Consider the following 26,623-nt stretch of genomic DNA (forward strand, 5'->3'; position numbering starts at 1 on the left):
CCATACAAGGAGTGAGGAGTCTCCAATGCCTTTCGCGGAGACTTGCTCTTACTCATAGAGCAAACTGAATTTACCCCATAATTGTCTGACTGCACTAAAGTCGGCTCTGATTGGTTTCTATAGGTTTATTGCACTTAAAGTGGAGGTTCACCCAAAAAATCAATTTTTAACATTAGATTGAGGCTAATTACGGGAAGCAGAATCGGGTGTTCTGTTTAAAATCAATGCAGTACTTACCGTTTTACAGGTAGATGTTCTCCGCCTCTTCCGGGTATGGGCTGCGGGACTGGGCGTTCCTATTTGATTGACAGCCTTCCGACCGTCGCATACAGCGCATCACCAGTTTCCGAAAGTAGCCGAACATCGGTGCGCAGGCGCCGTATAGAGCCGCACCAACGTTCGGCAACTCGTGACGCGCTGTATGCGACCGTCGGAAGGCTGTAGATCAAATAGGAACGCCCAGTCCCGAAAACCATCCCCGGAAACGGCGGAGAACATCTTTCTCTAAAACGGTAAGTACTGCATCGATTGTAAACAAAACACCCGATTCTGCTTCCCGTAATTAGGCCCAATCTGATTTAAAAAAAAAAATTTCGGGTGAACTCCCGCTTTAACACCTTTCTCCATGCACTTTTTATTGAGTAAGCCTCTATGTGTTTCTTCTAGTGACCAAGTTTTATTTCAGTGGAGGTTATAGAAAAAAAATTGTTTTTTACTATTATTATTTTTTCTCAACTGAGTATGCTTAGTTCAACCAGCAATATGAATCTGATGTCCAGAGTCTTCTGTAATCCTAATATTCTGTCCTTATCTTTCAGCGACTCGCATGGTGCGTTCCCTCATATGCGTTGGTGATGACTGTTACGTAACCACAAATCCTGGTAAGTGACACAAAAGGATGTATGTCCAGAACTGTTGCTAGCAGAGGAACTCCACCCTAGATATCTGCATAAAATTAAAAATCCCTATAAATTGTCCCTGTATGAAAATATAGAAAAAAAAAATACTTAGTAGTCCATTGAATCCAGCCTTGTCTTCCTGCAAGTGAAGATCTCATTGGTCCACTCGGCTCCCTCGCCAGAACACACCGGTCAGCCCTCCCAGCCATTGGCTGAAAGCACTGATCGGGTACAGATCGGCAGATGTTTTTTGGCCCCATTGACAGAAACTGGCCATTTGGCCGGCTTCTGTAGGACAGGCTGCTGTACACACGGGCCGAATGTCGACCGGTTTCTGTTGAACCGGCCAATACCGACCGATATTCCACCTGTGTATACTGGGCTTTATTCAGTACCGGAATATGTTTCTCCTCCTGTAAAGAAGATAACTACAGCATCTTATAGTTTTATTATTGAACGTGAAATCATGTGTAGCAAAAATATTCCTCAGAAATTAATAACTGTTTTCTTTTCTACTATAAGGTTACATTAATGAAGTTATCGAAGAACATGGTTCTGGAGATGAAATTGGACAGACTGGAAAGGACCAAGGAGTGGAAGGTTCTGGAGATAACACAGGACTGGTTGGAAAGGACCAAGGAGTGGAAGGTTCTGGAGATAACACAGGACTGGTTGGAAAAGACCAAGGAGTGGAAGGTTCCGGAGATAACACAGGACTGTTTGGAAAGGACCAAGGAGTGGAAGGTTCTGGAGATAACACAGGACTGGTTGGAAAGGACCAAGGAGTGGAAGGTTCTGGAGATAACACAGGACTGGTTGGAAAGGACCAAGGAGTGGAAGGTTCCGGAGATAACACAGGACTGTTTGGAAAGGACCAAGGAGTAGAAGGTTCTGGAGATAACACAGGACTGTTTGGAAAGGACCAAGGAGTGGAAGGTTCCGGAGATAACACAGGTCTGTTTGGAAAGGACCAAGGAGTAGAAGGTTCCGGAGATAACACAGGACTGTTTGGAAAGGACCAAGGAGTGGAAGGTTCTGGAGATAACACAGGTCTGTTTGGAAAGGACCAAGGAGTAGAAGGTTCCGGAGATAACACAGGACTGTTTGGAAAGGACCAAGGAGTGGAAGGTTCTGGAGATAACACAGGACTGTTTGGAAAGGACCAAGGAGTGGAGGGTTCCGGAGATAACACAGGACTGTTTGGAAAGGACCAAGGAGTGGAAGGTTCTGGAGATAACACAGGACTGTTTGGAAAGGATCAGGGAGTGGAAGGTTCCGGAGAAAATGCAGGTCTGATTGGAAAGGACTACCAAGGAATTGGTTCTGGAGATAACACAGATCTGTTTGGAAAGGACCAAGGAGAAATTGGTTCCGGAGCTATAGTGGTTCTTACTGGAGAAAACTAAAGCCCACCATACATGGGTTTTACAGATAGATCTGGGAAATGAGAATAAAAGATCTTTGGGAATTCTATATCCTATATGTAGGGTGCCACATATTCCAGTTCCATTTCCAATTTCTTGTGTAAAAAAAGTTGTTGCAAACAAAAACTGTTTGTGTTTCTATCAGTGTTATTGTTTTTTGTCCATGAATGTATGAAATCCTTCACTTTTTCTAAATAAAAAAAACGTTTTTTTCTATCAGTTGGTGTTCTTTGCTTTACAAGACAGTCAGTCTATAAGGTGATTTGTGTTTATTAAATCTATGAGGACATTTCCTCCGTAAAACAGAAAGTTCCCATATATCATCACATGAAAAACAAGAGGGTCACTCTTCATTTACAGGTAAATTATAAGAAAATACTCAGTTTAAATACAATTATATGAATTGTCTTACCTTACAAAACAAATTTTCTGCTCGAAGTGAGAATCTTTCCTTAAAGAAAATGACCTCACATATTATTTTAGCTGCCAGAAGACGGATCAGGTATGTCCATTGGATACCATTATGGAGACTAGAAGGATGGAACATTGAACAGGCAGGGTGTGGGATAGATCCAGGGGCGGACTGACCCACCGGGCATTCGGGCCCCAGGTCATTAGGGGCCCGGGCCTGACCCCATGAGAGGCCACTTGAAGCGGCTGTAATAATAGAGATAATAATACCGCTAATGGCGCACTGCTCCCCGCCGGCCCCTCTTTCCCTCCCGTCCACCGCAGGTGCTTGTACTGTACCCAACATCACCTGGGATGGACGAAAAGAGAGGAGGGGCCAGCGGGGAGCAGCGCGCCGTTAGCGGTATTATTACAGGCATCGGGTGAGTGTCCCCCTGTGTGATCTCCCTTCCACAGTGTTAACCTGTGTGCTCCCCCCCCCCACAGTGTCCCCCTGTGTGCTCTCCCCCCAGTGTCCCCCTGTGTGCTCCCCCCAGTGTCCCCTTGTGTGCCCCCCCCCCAGTGTCCCCCTGTGTGCCCCCCCCCCCCCAGTGTCCCCCTGTGTGCTCTGCCCCCAAGTGTCCCCCTGTGTGCTCTGCCCCCAAGTGTCCCCCTGTGTGCTCTTCCCCGCACAGTGTCCCCCTGTGTGCTCTTCCCTGCACAGTATCCCCCTGTGTGCTCTCCCACAAGTGTCCCCCTGTGTGCTCTTCCCCGCACAGTGTCCCCCTGTGTGCTCTCCCCCCTAGTGTCCCCCTGTGTGCTCTCCCCCCCAGTGTCCCCCTGTGTGCTCTCCCCCCCAGTGTCCCCCTGTGTGCTCTCCCCCCCAGTGTGCTCTCCCCCCCCATTGTCCCCCTGTGTGCTCTCCCCCCCAGTGTCCCCCTGTGTGCTCTCCCCCCCAGTGTGCTCTCCCCCCCATTGTCCCCCTGTGTGCTCTCCCCCCCAGTGTCCCCCTGTGTGCTCTCCCCCCCAGTGTCCCCCTGTGTGCTCTCCCCCCCAGTGTCCCCCTGTGTGCTCTCCCCCCCAGTGTCCCCCTGTGTGCTCTCCCCCTCACAGTGTCACCCTGTGTGCTCTCCCCCCCAAGTGTCCCCCTGTGTGCTCCCCCCCACAGTGTATATTTTCAGTTGTTTCACACTTTTTTGTTATGTATAATTCCACATGTGTTAATTCATAGTTTTGATGCCTTCATAGTCATGAAAATAAAGAAAACTCTTTGAATGAGAGTCCAAACTTTTGGTCTGTACTGTACATCGGATCTACATATACAATACATCTGTTTTGTGTGAAATGTTCTTTATGATATTTTCTCTTCTAAAACGAATATTAATTTTATTATAGACAGTAGTGAAATATAGCATTATGGCCACTAGATGGAGCATAGGAAATACATACGTCTTTGTAACCAGAGCTACAATGTAACAGTTCACAAGAGTGCATTCTATAACCTTATAGAACTAAAGGTATTTTGTTTTTCATTTTAGATATTGTAAGGGAAGTTAAAACACATCTATTTTGCCATTCAGGAGATTTCCCTTCACTTCTTGTCCCATAACCAAAACGGAAAGTCCCTCCAAAGTAAAAGAAAATACTTTGTTGTCACCAGAACTAGTATCCCCATTTCCCCTCTATTCCTGTTCTGGTGACAACACAACATGTGTAATTTTCTTTCACTCTCGGTGATAACGGTAAACAAGACAAATAGAGAGAGTGAATCTCCCTAATATAGAAACAGCCTGTCAAGGGTTCTAATCCCTCCCCACTCTATCCAATACAAAAAAAATACTTTTGCCTTTAGTTATACTTTAACCACTTGCCGCCCGCCAATGACAGATTGACGGCGGCAAAGTGGTTGTAGAATCCTGACCGGACGTCATATGACGTCCTCAGGATTCTAAGCCGCTGCGCGCCCCCGGGGGCACGCATCGCGGCGATGGTTGTTGCGGGGTGTCAGTCTGACACCCTGCAACACCGATCTCGGTAAAGAGTCTCTCACGGAGACTCTTTACCACGTGATCAGCCGTGTCGAATCACGGCTGATCACGATGTAAACAGGAAGAGCCGTTGACGGCTCTTCCTCACTCGCGTCTGGCAGACGCGAGTAGAGGAGAGCCGAACGGCTGCTCTCCTGACAGGGGGGGTTCGCGCTGATTGTTTATCAGCGCAGCCCCCCCTCGGATCGCCACACTGGACCACCAGGGAAGGGCAGATCAGAAAAAAAAGGCTGTAAAAAAAAAAAAAAAAAAAAGGGCAGATCAAAAAAAAAAAAAGGCTAGAAAAAAAAAAAGGCTGTAAAAAAATAAAATGATGCCAATCAGTGCCCACAAATGGGCACTGACTGGCAACATAGGTTAATCAGTGCCGCCCCAGTGTCCATCAGTGCCACCCTACAGTGTCCATCAGTGCCACCCCACAGTGCCCATCCATGCCCAGTGCCCACCTATCAGTGCCCATCTGTGCCACCCATAAGTAGCCATCAGTGCCACCCATCTGTGCCGCCTATGAGTGCCCAGTGCCGCCTGTGTGTGCCCATCAGTGCCGCCTATGTGTGCCCATCAGTGCCACCTATGTGTGCCCATCAGTGCCGCATACAAGTGCCGCCAATCAGTGCCACCTCATCTGTGCCCGTCAGTACTACCTCATTGATGTCCATCAGTGCCATCTCATCGGTGCCCATCAGTGCCGCCATATCAGTGCCCGTAATTGAAAGAGAAAACTTACTTATTTACAAAAAATTTAACAGAAAAAAAAAATGTATTTTTTTTCAAAATTTTCTGTCTTTTTTTAGTTGTTGCGCAAAAAAAAAATCGCAGAGGTGATCAAATACCACCAAAAGAAAGCTCTATTTGTGGGGAAAAAAGGACGCCAATTTTGTTTGGGTACAGTGTAGCACGACCGCGCAATTGCCATTCAAAGTGCGACAGTGCTGAAAGCTGAAAATTGGCTTGGGCAGGAAGGTGTTTACGTGCCCTGTATGGAAGTGGTTAAATAAACAAAAATAGAAAAAACAAAAAATGACCCCTTATTTCCTATAATTGCTGGGTTTTCTATAAATTAATAAAATGTAATCTACACAGGATCCAGATCATAGGATTTTTGGGGTCCCGAAGACTCATGGAGATTCTTATAGTAACTCCAATGTATTTAAAATCCCCACAATCATATGTAGGAGAGTGAGCAGAAATTGTATTAATATTATATTGTAATAAGTATCTATATAGAGAGAGAAATACATAAAAAGTGAGAAAAAGAAAAGACACAATATATAAAGTAAGAATAAAATAAATAGGGAATAAATAATAGAATAAAATAAATAGGGAATTAATAATAGAATAAAATAAATAGGAAATAAATAATAGAATAAAATAAATAGGCAATAAATAATAGAATAAAATAAGGAATACATATAAACTCGTAGAACTTGCTACATTGTAACAAATCACACCAGAATAGATATAAGAGAAGTAGAATTACCTGGCCGAGATAAAACTTGATGGAAGAAGCACAAAGTGATGAGAAGAACGACAATATTTAAGTTTATTTTGCAAAGCAAATATACAAAAATCAAATACTTTCAACAGGGTACATTCTGCTCTGTACTGCGACGCAGCGCATAAATACACTACATATCAATACAGTTCCAAGCATACAATTAAATTACATTCATTCATCCATCCTGCGGTATGATGCCTGATGTGTTGCGCAGAGTTATGAAACCCCGAAACATCACATCATGCATGACGCCGCATTACCCTGAAAACAGTAGTTCAAAAAAAACGTGTCAAGAAAAGTCAATGTCAGTGTAAACATACAGGCGGGGAAGGGGAAATCTTCAGAAGTCCTCTTCCTCTTTTAAGTCCATCAAGGTATAGTCTCTCAGCAGGCTGAAGATCAGTCTGCGACAGTCCTCGATGGACATCCTCAGCCGCTGGTGGACGAGGCGATTTCTGGCGTACCATTAAGCGTCCTTAAAGCAGCACAGCACCCGCCAGGCACTGTCAATGTCCTCCTGTGAATGAGTTCCACAGAAGAGTCCGTTTAACACACCAAAGTGTGTAATAGCAGTCTGTGGTACAAAGGGCCAGATTCACATAGAATCTGGCTGCGCTGCGGCGGCGTAACGTATCCCATTTACGTTACACCGCCGCAAGTTTACAGCGTAAGTGCCTGATTAACAAAGCACTTGCCTGTAAACTTGCGGCGGCGTAGCGTAAATCCGCCCGGCGCAAGCCTGCCTAATTCAAATGGGGCGGGCACCATTTAAATTAGGCTAATTCCTGCGCCGAACGTACTGCGCATGCTCCGTCCATAAAAATTACCCGACGTGCATTGCACTAAATGACGTCGCAAGGACGTCATTGGTTTCGACGTTAACGTAAATGGCGTCCAGCGCCATTCACGGACGACTTGCACAAACGACGTGAATTTTCAAATTTCGACGCGGGAACGACGGCCATACTTAACATTGGCTAGACCACCTAGAGGGCAGCTTTAGTTTTACGCCGCGTATCTCGACGGAAACTACGTAAATTTAGAGCGACGGGCAAAGCGTACGTTCATGAATCGGCGTAAGTAGTCATTTGCATATTCTACGCCGACCGCAATGGAATCGCCACCTAGCGGCCGACCTAGAATTGCAGCCAAAGCTCCGGCGGTGTAAGTCAATTACACCTGTCGGATCTTTGTGAGAACTATGCGTAACCTGATTCTATGAATCAGGCGCATAGTTACGACGGGCAGATCTCAGAGATACGACGGCGTATCAGGAGATACGCCGTTGTATCTCTTTTGTGAATCTGGCCCAAAGTCTTTAAGTTCAGGTTCCAAGGCCCTCAACAAGCCCTGTGCAAAGGGGCTCTCCCAGAAAACATGAAAAGCAGTTTCCTCCTGGATGATGCAAAAGGGGCAGTGCCTGTAACTGCACAGGTTTCTGGCATGCAAGAATGTCCTGAGCTGCAATCCCCCTTGGATTGCCATCCATGCCTGATCTTTGTGCCTGTTGGTGAGTCTCTCTGAAGAAACATTCCTCCAGACCACTTTGCAAGTGGCTGAAGGGAGGCCTGGAATAGACTCCAAGATGTCCGATGCTGTGATCAACTTGTAGATAGTTTTTGGCTTCCACAAGTCGGGCTTAACTCCATGCAGCCCCAGCCCCTTGATGAACTTGAAAGTATCCAAGTAATACCATGGAGTGTCCCAGTTGTAGGGGACGGAACTGTCCCATTTGTCCCATCCAAGAGACTTCCAAAGAGGCAGGAGGAAAAAACGGGACATGGAGTTACCGCCAGAGTCCACAGTTCTGTCAACCAAAGTCCTGCGGCTGCAGTTACAGGCAAAGAACACCCTCAGTAATGTGGCGATGTCAGGCACGCCCTTACCGCCCTTGAGAGGTTCCTTGAACATAACGTTTGCGTTCGGCTTTTTCCGGCGTAAAGTTACCCCTGCTATATGAGGGGTATGTGCGGCGTATCCTATGTTAAGTATAGCCGTCGTTCCCGCGCCGAGTTTTGAAATGTTTACGTCGTTTGCGTAAGTCGTTCGCGAATACGGCTGGACGTAATTTACGTTCACGTCGAAAGCAATGATGTTTTGCGGCGGTTTTCGAGCATGCGCACTGGGATGTTTTCACGAACAGCGCATGCGCCGTTCAAAAAAACGTAAAAACCGCTGGGTCAAGGCAAATTTGAATACAATGCGCCCCCAACATCCCCATTTGAATTACGCGGCCTTACGCCACAACACATACATTACGCCGCCGTAAATAAGGGCGCAAGTTCTTTGTGAATACAGAACTTGCGCCCAAAGTTACAGCGGCGTAACATATCGGAGATGCGTTACGCTAGCAGAAAGATGCGCGCATCTTTCTGAATCTGGCCCATTGTTTTTATAAATAGACCCCATATGTATATCACACGAGTCAGGAAAGTATATATAACAGTATATTCCACATTTGGCTTACATGAGTAGGAAATGGGGGTGAATAATACTCTGACACAAAGCCCACACTTGTAGGAACCCATCCGATCTATCCAGGGGCGGACTGACAACTCAAGGGGCCCCCAGAAAATAGAAGATCATGGGGACCCCTGTGTCTCCACCCACATTCAAGCCACACCTGCACAGGGAACTGGGGGGAGGATGACACTGGGGGGGAGAACACACTGGGGGACACTGGAGGGGGGAGAGCAAACAGGGGGACACCGGGGGAGAGCACACAGGGGGACACTGTGGGAGAGGGAGAGCACAAAGGGGGACACTGAGGGAGAGCACACAGGGGGACACTGTGGTAGAGGGAGAGCACAGGGGGACACTGGGGGGGGAGAGCACAGGGGGACACTGGGGGGGGAGCACACAGGGGGACACTTGGGGGGGAGAGCACACAGGGTGACACTGTGGGGGGGGGGAGCACACAGGGTGACACTGTGGGGGGGAGCACACATGGTGATGCTGTGGGGGGGGAGCACACAGAGGGACACTGGGAGGAGAGCACACCGGGGACACTGTGGGGGGAGAGCACACAGGGTGACACTGGGTGGAGGGAGAGCACACACAGGGACACTTGGGGGAGAGCACACAGGGGGATACTGGGGGGGGGGAGCACACAGGGGGACACTGTGCAGGGAAGAGCACACAGGGGGACACTGTGCAGGGAAGAGCACACAGGGGGACACTGGGGGGGGGGAGAGCAGACCGGGGGACACTGGGGGGGAGAGCACACAGGGGGACACTATGGGGGGAGAGCACACAGGGGGACACTGTGGGGGGAGAGCACACAGGGGGACACTGTGGGGGAGAGCACTAAGGGGGACACTGGGGGGAGAGCACACAGGGGGACACGGGGGGGAGCACACAGGGGACACTGTGGGGGGAGGAGAGCACACAGGGGGACACTGTGAGGGGAGGAGAGCACACAGGGGGACACTGTGGGGGGAGAGCACACAGGGGGGCACACAAGGGGACACTGTGAGGGGAGGAGAGCACACAGGGGGACACTGTGGGGGGAGAGCACACAGGGGGGCACACAAGGGGACACTGGGGGGAGCACACAGGGGACACTGGGGGGAGAGCACACAGGGGACACTGAGGGGGAGCACACAGGGGGGACACTGGGGGGGTACACAAGGGGACAGCACACAGGGGACACTGGGGGGGGGAGCACACAGGGGGACACTGTGGGGGGGGAGAGCACACAGGGGGACACTCACCCGATGCCTGTAATAATACCGCTAACGGTGCGCTGCTCCCCGCCGGCCCCTTCTCTCGTCCATCCCAGGTGATGTTGCGTACAGTACAAGCACCTGCGGTGGACGGGAGGGAAGGAGGGGCCGGCGAGGAGCAGTGCGCCGTTAGCGGTATTATTATCTGTATTATTACAGCCGCTTCAAGTGGCCTCTCATGGGGTCAGGCCCGGGCCCCTAATGACCTCGGGCTGTGCCCGAGTGTCCGATGGCTCAGTCCGCCCCTGGGTCTATCCCACACCCTGCCTGTTCAATGTTCCATCCTTCTAGTCTCCATAATGGTATCCAATGGACATACCTGATCCGTCTTCTGGCAGCTAAAATAATATGTGAGGTCATTTTCTTTAAGGAAAGATTCTCACTTCGAGCAGAAAATTTGTTTTGTAAGGTAAGACAATTCATATAATTGCATTTAAACTGAGTATTTTCTTATAATGTGTCTGTAAATGAAGAGTGACCCTCTTGTTTTTCATGTGATGATATTTGGGAACTTTCTGTTTTACGGAGGAAATGTCCTCATAGATTTAATAAACACAAATCACCTTATAGACTGACTGTCTTGTAAAGCAAAGAACACCAATTGATAGAAAAAAAACGTTTTTTTTATTTAGAAAAAGTCAAGGATTTCATACATTCATGGACAAAAAACAATAACACTGATAGCAACACAAACAGTTTTTGTTTGCAACAACTTTTTTTACACAAGAAATTGGAAATGGAACTGGAATATGTGGCACCCTACATATAGGATATAGAATTCCCAAAGATCTTTTATTCTCATTTCCCAGATCTATCTGTAAAACCCATGTATGGTGGGCTTTAGTTTTCTCCAGTAAGAACCACTATAGCGCCGGAACCAATTTCTCCTTGGTCCTTTCCAAACAGTCCTGTGTTATCTCCAGAACCAATTCCTTGGTAGTCCTTTCCAATCAGACCTGCATTTTCTCCGGAACCTTCCACTCCTTGGTCCTTTCCAAACAATCCTGTGTTCTCTCCGGAACCTTCCACTCCTTGGTCCTTTCCAAACAGTCCTGTGTTATCTCCTGAACCTTCCACTCCTTGGTCCTTTCCAAACAGTCCTGTGCTATCTCCAGAACCTTCCACTCCTTGGTCCTTTCCAAACAGACCTGTGCTATCTCCAGAACCTTCCACTCCTTGGTCCTTTCCAAACAGTCCTGTGCTATCTCCAGAACCTTCCACTCCTTGGTCCTTTCCAAACAGTCCTGTGTTATCTCCCGAACCATCCACTCCTTGGTCCTTTCCAAACAGTCCTGTGTTATCTCCAGAACCTTCCACTCCTTGGTCCTTTCCAAACAGTCCTGTGTTATCTCCAGAACCTTCCACTCCTTGGTCCTTTCCAAACAGACCTGTGTTATCTCCAGAACCTTCCACTCCTTGGTCCTTTCCAAACAGTCCTGTGCTATCTCCAGAACCTTCCACTCCTTGGTCTTTTCCAAACAGTCCTGTGTTATCTCCGGAACCTTCCACTCCTTGGTCTTTTCCAAACAGTCCTGTGCTATCTCCAGAACCTTCCACTCCTTGGTCCTTTCCAAACAGTCCTGTGTTATCTCCGGAACCTTCCACTCCTTGGTCCTTTCCAAACAGTCCTGTGTTATCTCCAGAACCCTCCACTCCTTGGTCCTTTCCAACCAGTCCTGTGTTATCTCCAGAACCTTCCACTCCTTGGTCTTTTCCAACCAGTCCTGTGTTATCTCCAGAACCTTCCACTCCTTGGTCCTTTCCAACCAGTCCTGTGTTATCTCCAGAACCTTCCACTCCTTGGTCCTTTCCAACCAGTCCTGTGTTATCTCCAGAACCTTCCACTCCTTGGTCCTTTCCAGTCTGTCCAATTTCATCTCCAGAACCATGTTCTTCGATAACTTCATTAATGTAACCTTATAGTAGAAAAGAAAACAGTTATTAATTTCTGAGGAATATTTTTGCTACACATGATTTCACGTTCAATAATAAAACTATAAGATGCTGCAGTCATCTTCTTTACAGGAGGAGAAACATATTCCGGTACTGAATAAAGCCCCGTATACACAGGTGGAATATCGGTCGGTATTGGCCGGTTCAACAGAAACCGGTCGACATTCGGCCCGTGTGTACAGCAGCCTGTCCTACAGAAGCCGGCCAAATGGCCAGTTTCTGTCAATGGGGCCAAAAAACATCTGCCGATCTGTACCCGATCAGTGCTTTCAGCCAATGGCTGGGAGGGCTGACCGGTGTGTTGTGGCGGGGGAGCCGAGTGGACCAATGAGATCTTCACTTGCAGGAAGACAAGGCTGGATTCAATGGACTACTAAGTACTTTTTTTTTTATATTTTCATACAGGGACAATTTATAGGGATTTTTAATTTTATGCAGGATATCTAGGGTGGAGTTTCTCTGCTAGCAACAGTTCTGGACATACATCCTTTTGCGGCACTTACCAGGATTTGTGGTTACGTAACAGTCATCACCAACGCATATGAGGGAACGCACCATGCGAGACGCTGAAAGATAAGGACAGAATATTAGGATTACAGAAGACTCTGGACATCAGATTCATATTGCTGGTTGAACTAAGCATACTCAAGTAAAAATAATAATAGTAAAAAACAAAAAACAACGTTTTTTTTCTATAACCTCCACTGAAATAAAACTTGGTCACTAGAAGAAACACATAGAGGATTACTCAATGAAAAGTGCATGGAGAAAGGAGTTAAGTGCAATAAACCTATAGAAACCAATCCGAGCCAAATTCAGTGCAGTCAGACCATTACGGGTAAATTCAGTCTCCGCAAAAGGCATTAGAGACTCCTCGCTCCTTGTATGGTCCCTGTTTTAGCACAATAAACAATTTTGCATCATATGCTGGACTCTGCCATTGTTAATGAAGTGTAAACACTTAGGCATTGTCGTGCGCACAGGGTGTGCTGGGTGTGCCTGGGCACACCCTAATCACCCTGTGTCATGCAGACTCCCCCTGCTGAGGGACTGGGGAATCTCTGTCATCAGTCCCTTTCAGTGCGATTTCACTGAAGCCCCTCTATGGGGCTCCTAACACTGTAAAAAAAAGTATATATGTATATATATATATATATATATATATATATATTTATATATATTTAGAAAAAAATAATAAAAACACAAATCTCATCCCTACTGACACCCCAATCACCCTGTGTGAAGAAGACTCCCCCTGCTGAGGCTACAGAGAAAGGGACTGGGGAATCTCTGTACTCGGGGGCTCAATGGGAATCTCTGTACTCAAGGGGGCTTCTAACACTGTCCAATATATATATATATTTTATCATTATTTACATATATATATATATATATAAATAAAAATAAAATAAAAAGTAAAAATAAAAAATTAAAAACTACTGACACAAATCTTATCCCTACTGACACTATCCACTGCTCTACTGTGCATGTGTGTTTGAACTATGGGGTGCACACACCTATGCATTTAGGGGTCTATTTATTATACAAAATATAGGGCCAGATTCACATACCTTTGCGGCGGCGTAACGTATCCGTTTACGTTACTCCGCCGCAAGTTTTCAGCGTAAGTGCCTGATTCACAAAGCACTTACCTGTAAACTTGCGGCGGCGTAGCGTAAAGCCGTCTGGCGCAAGCCTGCCTAATTCAAATGGGGCGTGTACCATTTAAAATAGGCGCGTTCCCGCGCCGAACATTCTGCGAATGCGCCGTTAGGAAATTTCCCGCCGTGCTTTGCGCGAAATTACGGCGACGTGCGTTACGTCCTTTCGTATTCCCGGACGTCTTACGCAAAAAAAATGTTTTTTTAATTCGATGCAGGAACGACGGCCATACTTTAACATGGGCTGTCTAATATTACACCACCTAAATAGCAAGTGCAACTTTACGACGGGAAAACCCGAATAGCGATGACGTAAGAGAACGCGACGAACACGCGTACCTTCGTGGATCGCCGTAAACAGCTAATTTGCATACCCGACACAGAAAACGACGCAAACTCCACCCAGCGGTCGCTGAAGTATTGCATCCCAAAGATCCGAAGACGTACGAAGCCGTATGCCTGTCGGATCTTAGCCAAATGCCGTCGTATCTTTGTTTGTGAATTACAAATAAAGATACGACGCGGCAAATTTGAAAGTACGCCGGAGTATCAGCAGATACTCTGGCGTACTTTTTCTGTGAATCTGGCCCATAGCCACTTATACATCGGATCTACATATACAATACATCTGTTTTGTGTGAAATGTTCTTTATGATATTTTCTCTTCTAAAACGAATATTCTTTTATTATTGGCAGTAGTGAAATATAGCATTATGGCCACTAGATGGCGCAGAGGAGCATAGAAAATGCATAAGTCTTTGTTACTAGAGATACAATGTAACAGTTCTAGACAATGCTAGAGGGAATGATCAAATACATGTAACCAGTGGTCATAATGGTCTCTAGAATTGTTACATGGTATCTTTTGTTCACAAGTGTACATTCTATAACCTTAAAGTAGAACTAAAGGCAATTTTTTTATTTTTTATTTTAGATAATGCAAGGGAGGTTAAAACCCCTCTAAGTATTTTTTTTGCCATCTGTGTCTTATTCAGGAGATTTCCCTTCACTTCTTGTCCCATAACCAAAACAGAAAGTCCCTCCAAAGTGAAGAAAATCCTTTGTTGTCACCAGAACTAGTGTCCCCATTGGAAGATTTCCCCTCTATTCCTGTTCTGGTGACAACACAAAATTTGGCATTTTCTTTCACTCTCGGTGATAATAACGGTAAACAAGACAGATAGAGAGAATGAATCTCCCTAATATAGACACAGCCTGGCAAGGGTTCTAATCCCTCCCCACTCTATCCAAAACGTAAAAAAATAAATACAAAAAAAATAAAAAACGTTTGCTTTTTAGTTATACTTTAAATCAGGGATCCTCAAACTACGGTCCTCCAGCTGTTGAAGAACTACACATCCCATGAGGCATTGTAACACACTCACATTCACAGACATGACTAGGCACGATGGGAATTGTAGTTCCTGAACAACTGGAGGGCCGTAGTTTGAAGACCCATGCTTTAAATAAACAAAAATAGCAAAAGTGTGTGTATTCTCTTTTAAATAAAGGATCTGCTGAGAAAAATAATAATAAAATGACCCGTTATTTCCCATGATTGCTGGGTTTGCTATAAATGAATAAAATGTAATCTATACAGGATCCAGATCATAGGATTTCATGGGGTCCCGGAGACTGATAAAAAAGAAAATAACCCAATGGAACCCTCCGTTACCACAAGCCAAGCCTCCATCCTTAAATATCCCGGGAGTCTCCGGGACCCATCTTGGAGATCCTTTTAACAATGTATTTAAAATCCCCACAGGAGAGTGAGAGGAGAGTGAAAAGCAATTGTATTAATATTATATTGTAATAAGTATCTATATAGAGAGATAAATAAATAAAAAGTGAAAGAGAAAAAGAAAAAGACACAATATATAAAGTAAGAATGAAATAAATAGGGAATAACTAATAGAATAACATAAATAAATAGGGAATTAATAATAGAATAAAATAAATAGGCAATAAATAATAGAATAAAATAAATAGGGAATTAATAATAGAATAAAATAAATAGGCAATAAATAATAGAATAAAATAAATAGGGAATTAATAATAGAATAAAATAAATAGGCAATAAATAATAGAATAAAATAAATAGGGAATTAATAATAGAATAAAATAAATAAGCAACAAATAATAGAATAAAATAAATAGGGAATTAATAATAGAATAAAATAAATAGGGAATTAATAATAGAATAAAATAAATAGGGAATAAATAATAGAATAAAATAAATAAGCAACAAATAATAGAATAAAATAAGGAATACATATGAACTCATAGAACTTGCTACATTGTAACGAATCACACCAGAATAGATATAAGAGAAGTAGAATTACCTGGCCGAGATGAAACTTGATGGAAGAAGCACAAAGTGATGAGAAGAACGACCTTCATTTTGATGGTAGGCTGTGAGTCCAGGTAGGAGGGTGGGGGGCAGATGGTGACGAGGGTCTTTATATAGCACAGACCACCTCTACATTGTCTGGGTGGGATTACACTAAACAATAAAGTCTCCTCCCAGTTATTTGCATTCAGATAGCAAAGCCTAATGTAAAAAAAATCTAATCAAATGTTGTACACCCCCCTTGAGTCCCGGGGCTTTTTTCAGGTTTTGGACATGAGAAACAAAATTGTGAAAATTATGAAAAAATGTAATTTCTGTTGATATTGAGCACATACATAAAAAAAAAACAAAAAAAACAAGGCACAGTGTTCTGAAATCAGTTTTTAGATTTTAAAGTTATGGGGGAAACATATGTAGCCAGATTCAGAGAGATTTCCGACGGCGTATCTACATAAGTCCGAATGTGCGCCGTCGTATCTTTAAGCGCATTCTGGAAACCAGATACGCTTGAATTTGGCCAAGATACGACCGACGTAAGTCTCCTACGTCGTCGTATCTTAGGTGCATATTTACGCTGGCCGCAGGGGGAGCTTCCGTTGATTTACGCATCGAATATGTAAATGAGCTAGATACGCCGATTCACGAAAGTACTTGCGCCCGTCGCTGTAATCTATGCCGTTTAAGTAAGGCGTTTTTCCGGCGTAAAGTTAAACCACCAAAAAGCTGGTCTAAGTCGTTTAGGGTATGGACGTCGGAAGTGCCGTCGGATTTTACGTCGCTACGTGAATGGGGCTGGGCGTAAGTGAGGTTTCACGTTGTACGCATTGTGACGTTGTATCGTAGGGAGTATTTGCGACGTGGTTCTGAGCATGCGCGCACATGCACCGTTCGTTCGGCCATGCATTCACATGGGGTCACGATTCATTTGAATACAACACGCCCACTGCCTTGCTACTTTGAATTACGCGGGCTTACACCAGCCCATTTACGTTACGCCGGCGTACATATGGGAGCAAGTGCTATGTGAATACAGTACTTGCCTCTAAATGTTACGTTGGCGTAGCGCATATGAGATGCGCTACGCCTAACTAAAGATGCGCCCGTCTCTCTGAATCTGGCTATATGACTTTAAATTATATATATAAAGAAATTAGTAAAAATAATGAAAAAAAAAAACAATTGTCTGTTGATGTTGACCACATAAAAAAATGTAAAACCCCAGGCATAGTGTTTATTTCTGATTTTTAAATATTTTTTTCTAGAATCAAACAATGTGAAATTTGCCTGTTTTTACTAAGTCATAGGGCAAGACATATGGGGCCAGATTCAGAAAGAGATACGACGGCGTATCTCCTGATACGCCGTCGTATCTCTGAGTTCCGTCCGTCGTATCTATGCGCCTGATTCATAGAATCAGGTTCCGGATAGATATCCCTAAGATCCGACAGGTGTAAGTAACTTACACCGTCGGATCTTAGGCTGCATTTCCTGGCCGGCCGCTAGGTGGCGTTTCGTTTTTTTTACGCGACGAATATGCAAATGAGGATTTACGCTGATTCAGAAACGAACGACCACCCGGCGCATTTTTTTAACGTCGTTTGCGTTCGGCTTTTTCCGGCGTATAGTTACCCCTGCTATGTAAGGGGTATCCTATGTTAAGTATGGCCGTCGTCCCCGCGCCGAGTTTTGAAATTTTACGTTGTTTGCGCAAGTCGATTCAGAAAAGAGCAGGACGTAAGTTACGCTCACGTCGAAACCAATGACGTCCTTGCGATGTCATTTGGAGCAATGCACGCTGGGAACGTTTACGGACGGCGCATGCGCAGTTCGTTCAGCGCGGGGACGAGCCTGATTTAAATGTTACACACCCCCTAGCCGCGGAATTCCGCCGGGGGATTTACGATCCGCCGGCGCAACTTTAGAGGCAAGTGCTTTCTGAATAAAGCACTTGCCTCAAAAACATGCGCCGGCGGATCGTAAATCAGATAGGTTACGCGGATCTAAATATCCGCTAACCTATCTGAATCTGGCCCATGGTGTGGAAACAATAGCGTATATATTACATTTTATTTATAAATCTTTTTCTTATACTATGGCCCGGATGAAGCTTATTTTTTTTAGGCGTATCTAGTTTTGTGGGCACGGCGCACAGATACGACGGCGCATATTTACACTTACGCGGCGTATCTCGAGATACGTCGGCGCAAGTGCTTTGTGAATCCGGGCCTATGACTTCAAGTGACATACTTTATTTAAAAAAAAAAAAAAGGAGAAAATTAGTAAAAATGTTGAAAAAAAATGATTTTTCTGTTGCTTTTGACCACATAAAAATGTATAAGACAAGGCACAGTGGGCCAGATTCACAGAATAAGTACGCCTGAGTATCTGCTGATACTCTGGCGTACTTTCAAATTTGCTGCGTCGTATCTTAATTTGTAATTCACAAACAAGATATGACGGCTTTTGGCTAAGATCCGACAGGCGTACGCCTTCGGATCTTAGGATGCAATACTTTGGCCGCCGCTGGGTGGAGATTGCGTAGTTTTCCGCGTCGGGTATGCTAATTAGCTGTTTACGGCGATCCACGAAGGTACGCGCGTTCGTCGCATTCTCTTACGTCGTCGCTAGTCGGCTTTTCGCGTCACAAAGTTACGGCTGCTATTGAGGTGGTGTAACAATAGACAGCCCATGTTAAAGTATGCCTGTCGTTCCCGCGTCGAATTTCAAATTATTTTTTTTTTTTGCGTAAGTCGTCCGGGAATACGAAAGTACGTTACGCACGTCGCCATTCAAAACATTACGTCGGGGCGACGTCATTTCACGCAAAGCACGGAGGGAAATTTCAAAACGGAGCATGCGCAGTACGTTCGGCGCGGGAACGCGACTAATTTAAATGGTCCCTGCCCCATTTGAATTAGGCAGGCTTGCGCCGGATGGCTTTACGCTACGCCACCGCAAGTTTACACGCAAGTGCTTTGTGAATCAAGCACTTACGCTGAAAACTTGCGGCGGAGTAACATAAAGGACATACGTTACGCCGCCATAATTTTTCGTGAATCTGGCCCAGTGTTTTTTTCCCGAAATATTATTATTTTTTTGTCTGGAATCAAATGTGAAATTTGACTGTTTTTCGAAGTTATACGGGAAACATATGATGTGATTATAACAATAGAGTATACATTAGATTTTACTTATGAAGCTTTTTACTCACAATGACTTTAAATTATATACTTTATTATGTATTTATTATTTAGAAATAAGTCAAATGTAAAAAATTGTTAAAAAAAAAATCTGTTGATGAGAGACAGTGTTATCTCTAAAAGAAATATTTAAATTTACCTGAAATAAAAACATACTAAAATAATGTGGGGAAAACATTTGGTATAGAAACAACGTATAATAGATTTTGTGTACAAAGCTTTTATTTCACACTATGACATGACAACAAAGGTCCTGTTATAAGACCCACCCGAAAAAATTTGCACCATTGTGAACAGAAACTGGTCTGAAGTGTTGAATTGTGAATGCTTTGAACATTTGTAGTATTGGTTTTATATTCATTTTAATATTAGGGTTACCTAAAACTTGGGCTTGGATTAACAATTTTTCAGAATAGTGGCAGCAAAAAAATTAAATAAAAAAATAAATGTAACCACCTCAATACCGGGGGGCACTTTCACCCCCTTCCTGCCCAGGCCAATTTTCAGCTTTCAGCGCTGTCGCACTTTCAATGACAATTGCGCGGTCATGCTACACTGTACAAAAAATAACTTGTTATCATTTCTTTTGAGACAGATAGAGCTTTGTTTTGGTAGTATTTAAACCACTGGGATTTATTATTTTTTATTTATTTTTTGCTAATTAAGCGTAAAAAGACCAAAAAGTTTTGGAAAAAATGTGTTTTTCTTAATTTCCATTTTAAAATTGTTGTTGCCAGCGGTTTACACCGTTATACAAGCTGTACACTCAGGGCCAGATTCAGAAAGAATTACGTTGCGCAGCGGCGGCGTAACGTATCCCATTTACGTTACACCGCCGCATGTTTACAGCGTAAGTGCCAGATTCACAAAGCTCCTACCTGTAAACTTGCGGCGGTGTAACGTAAATCCGCTCGGCGCAAGCCCGCCTAATTGAAATGGGGCGGGCACCATTTAAATTAGGCGCGTTCCCGTGCCGAGCGTACTGCGCATGCCCCGTCCGTCAAATTACCCGACGTGCATTGCGCTAAATGACGTCGCACGTTAACGTAAATGGCGTCCAGCGCCATTCACGGACGACTTACGCAAACGACGTGAAATTGAAAATTTCGACGCGGGAACGACGGCCATACTTAACATTGCTTAGACCACCTAGGAGGCAGCCTTAACTTTATGACGCGTATCGCTACGGAAACTACGTAAATTTAGATCGACGGGCATCGCGGACGTTCGTAAATCGCCGTAACTAGTCATTTGCATATTCTACGCCGACCGCAATGGAATCGCCACCTAGCGGCCGGCCTAGAATTGCAGCCTAAGATCCGACGGTGTAACACAAGTTACACCTGTCGGATCTTAGGGCTATCTATGCGTAACCTGATTCTATGAATCAGGCGCATAGATACGACAATCGTATCTCAGAGATACGACGGCGTATGAGGAGATACGCCGTCGTATCTCTTCTCTGAATCTAGCCCTCACTACTTTACATTGTAGCAAAGTGTCATTTCTTCAGTGTTGTCACATGAAAAGATAGAAGAAAATATTTATGAAAATGTGAGGGGTGTACTCACTTTTGTGAGATACTGTCAGGGTGTCGGAAGGGGATGGCTAGGGGGGACTGGAGCCCCGAATGTGACCCCAAAAAGCCCTGAGTCTCATGCTGGCAGGTCTGCATTGTCAGCCCTAAGTGAGCGGCGAGTGCCGGGACCGTTCTGATCCCGAGCTCCGCCGAATGTGGCCGAGTGCCATAGCAGGTCCCGCCTTCTGGAGCCTGCGCAATGCCTATGATGGACGTCCCACTGGTCCAATGCCGGGACCGCGGGACGTGTGACGTCCATCATAGGCGCTGCAGGCTCCAGAAGGCGGGAATTACAATGCGGCTGCCGCGCCACATTCCGCTCAGCGCTCGGGCACTGACGCGTTTCGCACTGGAACTAGTGCTTAGTCATAGCTATGACTAAGCACTAGTTTCAGTGCGAAACGCGTCAGCGGCCAGGTTTTATTTTCATTTTTGCTGTGACTTGTAGTGCTGTCCTTCTTTTAATAAAGGTTACAATTTGTTCAGAGTGCGGCTGTCCAGAAACACTGTTTGTTCCTCCCCCCCCAGGCTCCTCGGCTCTCCTCTCCTCCTCGGACGACTAAAAGGAATGACTTCCTGCAGTGACACCGCACACCATGGCTGAGCTGAGGTAGGTCAGAGACAGTGTATGCAAATGTCAGTGTATGTAGGTCAGTGTAGGTAGGTTAGTGTATGTAGGTCAGTGTATCTAGGTTAGTGTATGTAGGTCAGTGTATCTAGGTTAGTGTATGTAGGTCAGTGTATCTAGGTTAGTGTATGTAGGTCAGTGTAGGTAGGTTAGTGTATGTAGGTCAGTGTATGTCAGGTAGGTCAGTGTATGTAGGTCAGTGTATGTAGGGTCAGTGTATGTAAGTCTATACCGTCAGTGTATGTAGGTCAGTGTATGTCAGGTAGGTCAGTGTATGTAGATCACTACCATCAGTGTAGGTAGGTCAGTGTAGGTAGGTCGGGTATGTCAGTGTATGTAGGTCAGTGTATGTCAGGTATGTCAGTGTATATAGGTCAATGTATGTCAGGTAGGTCAGTGTATGTAGGTCAGGTAGGTCAGTGTATGTAGGTAGGTCAGTGTAGGTAGGTCGGGTAGGTCAGTGTATGTAGGTCAATGTATGTAGGTCACTACCGTCAGTGTAGGTAGGTCAGTGTAGGTAGGTCGGGTATGTCAGTGTATGTAGGTCAGTGTATGTCAGGTACGTCAGTGTATGTAGGTCAATGTATGTCAGTGTAGGTAGGTCAGTGTATGTAGGTCACTACCATCAGTGTAGGTAGGTCAGTGTAGGTAGGTCATGTATGTCAGGTATGTCAGTGTATGTAGGTCAATGCATGTCAGGTAGGTCAGTGTATGTAGGTCACTACCGTCAGTGTAGGTAGGTCAGTGTAGGTAGGTCGTGTATGTCAGTGTAGGTAGGTCGGGTAGGTCAGTGTATGTAGGTCACTACCGTCAGTGTAGGTATATCAGTGTAGGTAGGTCGGGTCGGGTAGGTCAGTGTATGTAGGTCAGTGTATGTAGATCACTACCGTCAGTGTAGGTAGGTCAGTGTAGGTAGGTCGGGTATGTCAGTGTATGTCAGGTACGTCAGTGTATGTAGGTCAGTGTATGTCAGGTAGGTCAGTGTATGTAGGTCAGGTAGGTCAATGTATGTAGGTCATTACCGTCAGTGTATGTAGGTCAGTGTATGTCAGGTAGGTCAGTGTATGTAGGTCAGGTAGGTCAGTGTATGTAGGTCACTACCGTCAGTGTAGGTAGGTCAGTGTAGGTAGGTCGGGTCGGGTAGGTCAGTGTATGTAGGTCAGGTAGGTCATGGCCCAGCCCAAAAAAAAGCCTGCATCACATACACCATCCCCCCCCCCCCCCCCCCCATTTTTCGGCATTGGACTTCGGGCTGAAGCCCCTGGTCTTTTCTCCACCTAGCAATGCCCCTGTATACTGTATATAATGCCAACAGTTTGCACAGCGCTTTACACCATGAGGGCAGACAGTACAATTACAATACAATACAATACCAGAGCTTACAATCTAGAAGGGAGGGTCAGGAGAAACAAAAGGTGATACCTGTGGGGGATGAGGTGATGAAAGAAATAAAAGTACAGTTGTTAGGTGGGGGAAGGGCAGGTCATGTGACTTTATCTTTTCAGCCAATTTCAGCGTCAGGCCAGCCAAAGTTTCATTTTTTGGTAAATTATGAATGTATTAAACCATTAGACAATTTTTTTTTTTTACTAGTAATAAATTCCAGTCAAGTTCTGTACGGCCTGAACCCGCGGGCCGCTGTCACATGATAGCAGACCGCCAGTCCAATCAGCTGTGCCCCGGGAATTCCCCATCCCCCAGCCGCACAGAACCACGGGGGCCGGGGACATCGTTGGCTCAATGGGGCCGGTATGGCTAGTTATTTGGCATTGCACTTTAACAATTTGTACTTTAGCAATGATGGCGGCCATCTTGAACTTTCAAGCTTGACAAATTATGGAGGCCAGAACACCCGGCGTGACGGATTCCTCAAAGACTTATACAACCAAGTCTGCCCGGGCAGTATATGCTGCAAAGGCAATCTCATTTATTATATCTATGAATAATTTTACATGAAGGGAGGCCAATAAGTTCCCTCACCATGATGTGCTTGGAATCAGGGCCGGCCTTAGGTGTTCAGGCGCCCTGTGCAAGCTAATCCTGTGGCACCCCCCCCCCCCCCCCCCCCCCCATCTTCACCCCTCGCCCCCTGGTCACCTAAACATACACAAAGAGGACCCCTTTACATTACACAGAACCCTGCAGCTCTGGACCCCCTGTATGTTACACAGACCCCCCTTCAGTGCAGACCCCCCTTCAGTATATCCACCCCTTCAATGCAGATCCCCCCGTTCAGAGTAGCCCCCCCCCCCCGTTGCCGGTCTGACACCCCCCCAGTGTGTGGTACGCCCCCAAACCCCCCTAGTACGCCTCTGGATGGCCGCACAGCGCCCCTGTTGCCCATGGCGCCCCGGTGCGGCCGCACAGCTCGCACACCCCAAAGGCCGGCCCTGCTTGGGATCTGAACTTTTGCAGGTTTATAGGTGGATATAACATTGAACCGCCTCTCAGCCAATCAGGGGCACCGGGTCTGTGTTATCTGTCACCTGATTAGCTGAAGCGACAGCCGCTGTGATTGGACGCCTATCAGGCGTCCAATCACAGCATAGGATGAGAGGAGGAGTGTCAGAAAGATGGAGGAAACCGGACACTGCTCGTCGCCTGCCGTCGTCACCTGCTGCCCATTCAAGATAAGTTAAGTGTAAGGTAACTTGGCGCACAGTGGCAGCAAATGGGGCACAGTGGAAACACTTGCGGCACAGTGGAAACACTTGGGGCACAGGTGCCACATTTGAGGCACAGTGGCAACATTTGGGGCACAGTGGCAGCACTTGGGGCACAGTGGCAACATTTGGGGCACAGTGGCAGCACTTGGGGCACAGTGGCAACATTTGAGGCACAGTGGCTGCATTTGATGGGCACAGTGGCTGCATTTGATGGGCACAGTGGCTGCATTTGATGGGCACAGTGGCAGCGTTTGATGGCACAGTAGTGAAAATTAATGGCACAGTGGCTGCGTTTGATGGCACAGTGGCTGCGTTTGATGGCACAGTAGTGAAAATTAATGGCACAGTGGCTGCGTTTGATGGCACAGTGGCTGCGTTTGATGGCACAGTGGCTGCGTTTGATGGCACAGTGGCTGCGTTTGATGGCACAGTAGTGAAAATTAATGGCACAGTGGCTGCGTTTGATGGCACAGTGGCTACGTTTGATGGCACAGTGGCAACAATTGATGGGCAAAGTGAGGCCGCAATTGTTTTTTTTTCCGTTTGTTTGCGCCCCCCCCAAAATTTTAAGCACCAGCCGCCACTGTCCAGCACCATCCTGGAATATTTATGGGCACACATAGATCAGAGCAGGCAACACCCAGATGCTTGTTCTCAGTGAATGGGTTGATTGGTATTATTCCCTTGAACCTTCCCTCAATATTTGATAGACACACATAGCCCAAGGCTGAATGTCTGTTTAAAAGGTTAGATTGAATACCTTATGTAAATGGGGTGTCAGGTCCACCGACCTATCTAATGTAAACTCACTGTATTGTTCTTTTATTTTAAATGCAAACTGATTGGTGTGATTGATTGATTATAATATAAACAGGACCTGATTACATTAAACTGTCCTGAAACAAAAAATGTTTTTGTTTTGTTTTTAGACTTTCTGTTAACTTTGGTAAATAGATGCAGTCTATTTGCAGACTACAAACTATTCAACCAAAAACAGAAAAAAAAGCTGTGTTTGTATTCACATTTATCAGATAATACACTATAACTATTAGCTTTCTCAGGAACAAATAATATATATATATATTATTTCTTCCTGAGAAAGCTGATAGTTATAGTGTATTATCTGATTTTATATATATATATATATATCTTTAAAAATATGTATTTCATATTGTATATGTATTTGTAATTTTGTCACATACATATATATAATATATAAGAAAAAATGACAAATAAATATATAATATGAAATAATAAATATATTTAAATATATATTTATATTTAATTATATTTATTTCAGATTGTATCTTTATTTGTAATTTTTTCACACACATATATATATATATATAGGGGCAGATCCTCGTACAGCGGCGCATTTATGCGCCGGGCGTAGCGTATCTAAGATACACTACGCCGCCGTAACTTAATTATTTTTTTTCAAATCCTGAAAGAATCCGCGCCGTAAGTTACGGCGGCGTAGTGTATCTTTGCCGGCGTAATGGTGCCTAATTCAAATGGATGTAATGGGGGCGTGTTTTATGTAAATACGTCGTGACCCGACGTAAACAACGTTTTTTTTTTAACTGCGCATGCACCGTCCGTGGGGGTATCCCAGTGCGCATGCTCGAAATTAAACCAGAACCAGCCGATGCTAACGACGGTGACGTCATTCTACGCAAATCCCTATTCGCGAAACGACTTACGCAAACGACGTAAACATTTTCAAAATTGTACGCGGGAACGACGGCCATACTTAAAGCGGGAGTTCACCCATTTATTTAATTTTTCCTCTTTTCCCCATAGCTGGATGCTCGTTTTGTCTAGGGGAATCGGCTAGTTGTTGTAAAATATGAGCCGTACTTACCCGTTTACGAGATGCATCTTCTCCGCCGCTTCCGGGTATGGGTCTTCAGGAGCGGGCGTTCCTTCTTGATTGACAGTCTTCCGAGAGGCTTCCGACGGTCGCATCCATCGCGTCACTAGTAGCCGAAAGAAGCCGAACGTCGGTGCGGCTCTATACTGCGCCTGCGCACCGACGTTCGGCTTCTTTCGGAAAATCGTGACGCGATGGATGCGACCGTCGGAAGCCTCTCGGAAGACTGTCAATCAAAATAGGAACGCCCAGTCCCGCAGCCCATACCCGGAAGCGTCGGAGAAGATGCATCGCGTAAACGGTAAGTACAGCTCATATTTTAAAACAAATAGCCGATTCCCCTAGACAAAACGAGCAGGAATCTAAGGGGAGAATGTGCTCTCTTAGGGTGAACCTCCGCTTTAACATTGAGTACGCCTCAGAACAGCACCTTTAACTATACGCCGGAAAAAGCTGAACGAAAACTACGTAAAAAAAATGCGCCGGCCGGACGTACGTTCGTGGATCGTCGTAAATAGCTAATTTGCATACTCAACGCGGATTTCGACGGAAACGCCACCTAGCGGCCGCCAAAAAACTGCATCTAAGATCCGACGACGTACTAAGACGTACGCCTGTCGGATCGATCCCAGATGCCGTCGTATCTTTTTTTGTAGATACAAAACAAAGATACGACGCGGGAAATTTAAAATTACGCCAGCGTATCAGTAGAATTGTGCCCCCTTGTTG

The 26,623-nt window shown here is 45.4% G+C and overlaps 2 protein-coding genes across 2 annotated transcripts; one reads left to right on the forward strand and one right to left on the reverse strand.

Moving 5' to 3' along the window:
• Positions 1–595: 595 nt before the first annotated feature.
• LOC120914503 (TATA-binding protein-associated factor 2N-like) lies at positions 596–2,537 on the forward strand. Its single transcript, XM_040325179.1, has 2 exons — positions 596–881; positions 1,422–2,537. Exons 1-2 carry the CDS (start codon positions 827–829, stop codon positions 2,303–2,305), a joined length of 939 nt encoding a protein of 312 aa, XP_040181113.1. The 5' UTR covers positions 596–826; the 3' UTR covers positions 2,306–2,537.
• An 8,153-nt stretch (positions 2,538–10,690) lies between these two features.
• On the reverse strand, positions 10,691–16,198 carry LOC120914504 (uncharacterized PE-PGRS family protein PE_PGRS24-like). The gene is made up of 3 exons (XM_040325180.1): positions 15,941–16,198; positions 12,441–12,503; positions 10,691–11,900 (listed from the first exon to the last, which is right to left on the reverse strand). Exons 1-3 carry the CDS (start codon positions 15,996–15,998, stop codon positions 10,825–10,827), a joined length of 1,197 nt encoding a protein of 398 aa, XP_040181114.1. The 5' UTR covers positions 15,999–16,198; the 3' UTR covers positions 10,691–10,824.
• Between the last annotated feature and the right edge of the window lie 10,425 nt (positions 16,199–26,623).

Source organism: Rana temporaria, chromosome 9 (genome assembly GCF_905171775.1).
Source record: "Rana temporaria chromosome 9, aRanTem1.1, whole genome shotgun sequence".
Lineage (NCBI taxonomy): Eukaryota > Metazoa > Chordata > Amphibia > Anura > Ranidae > Rana > Rana temporaria.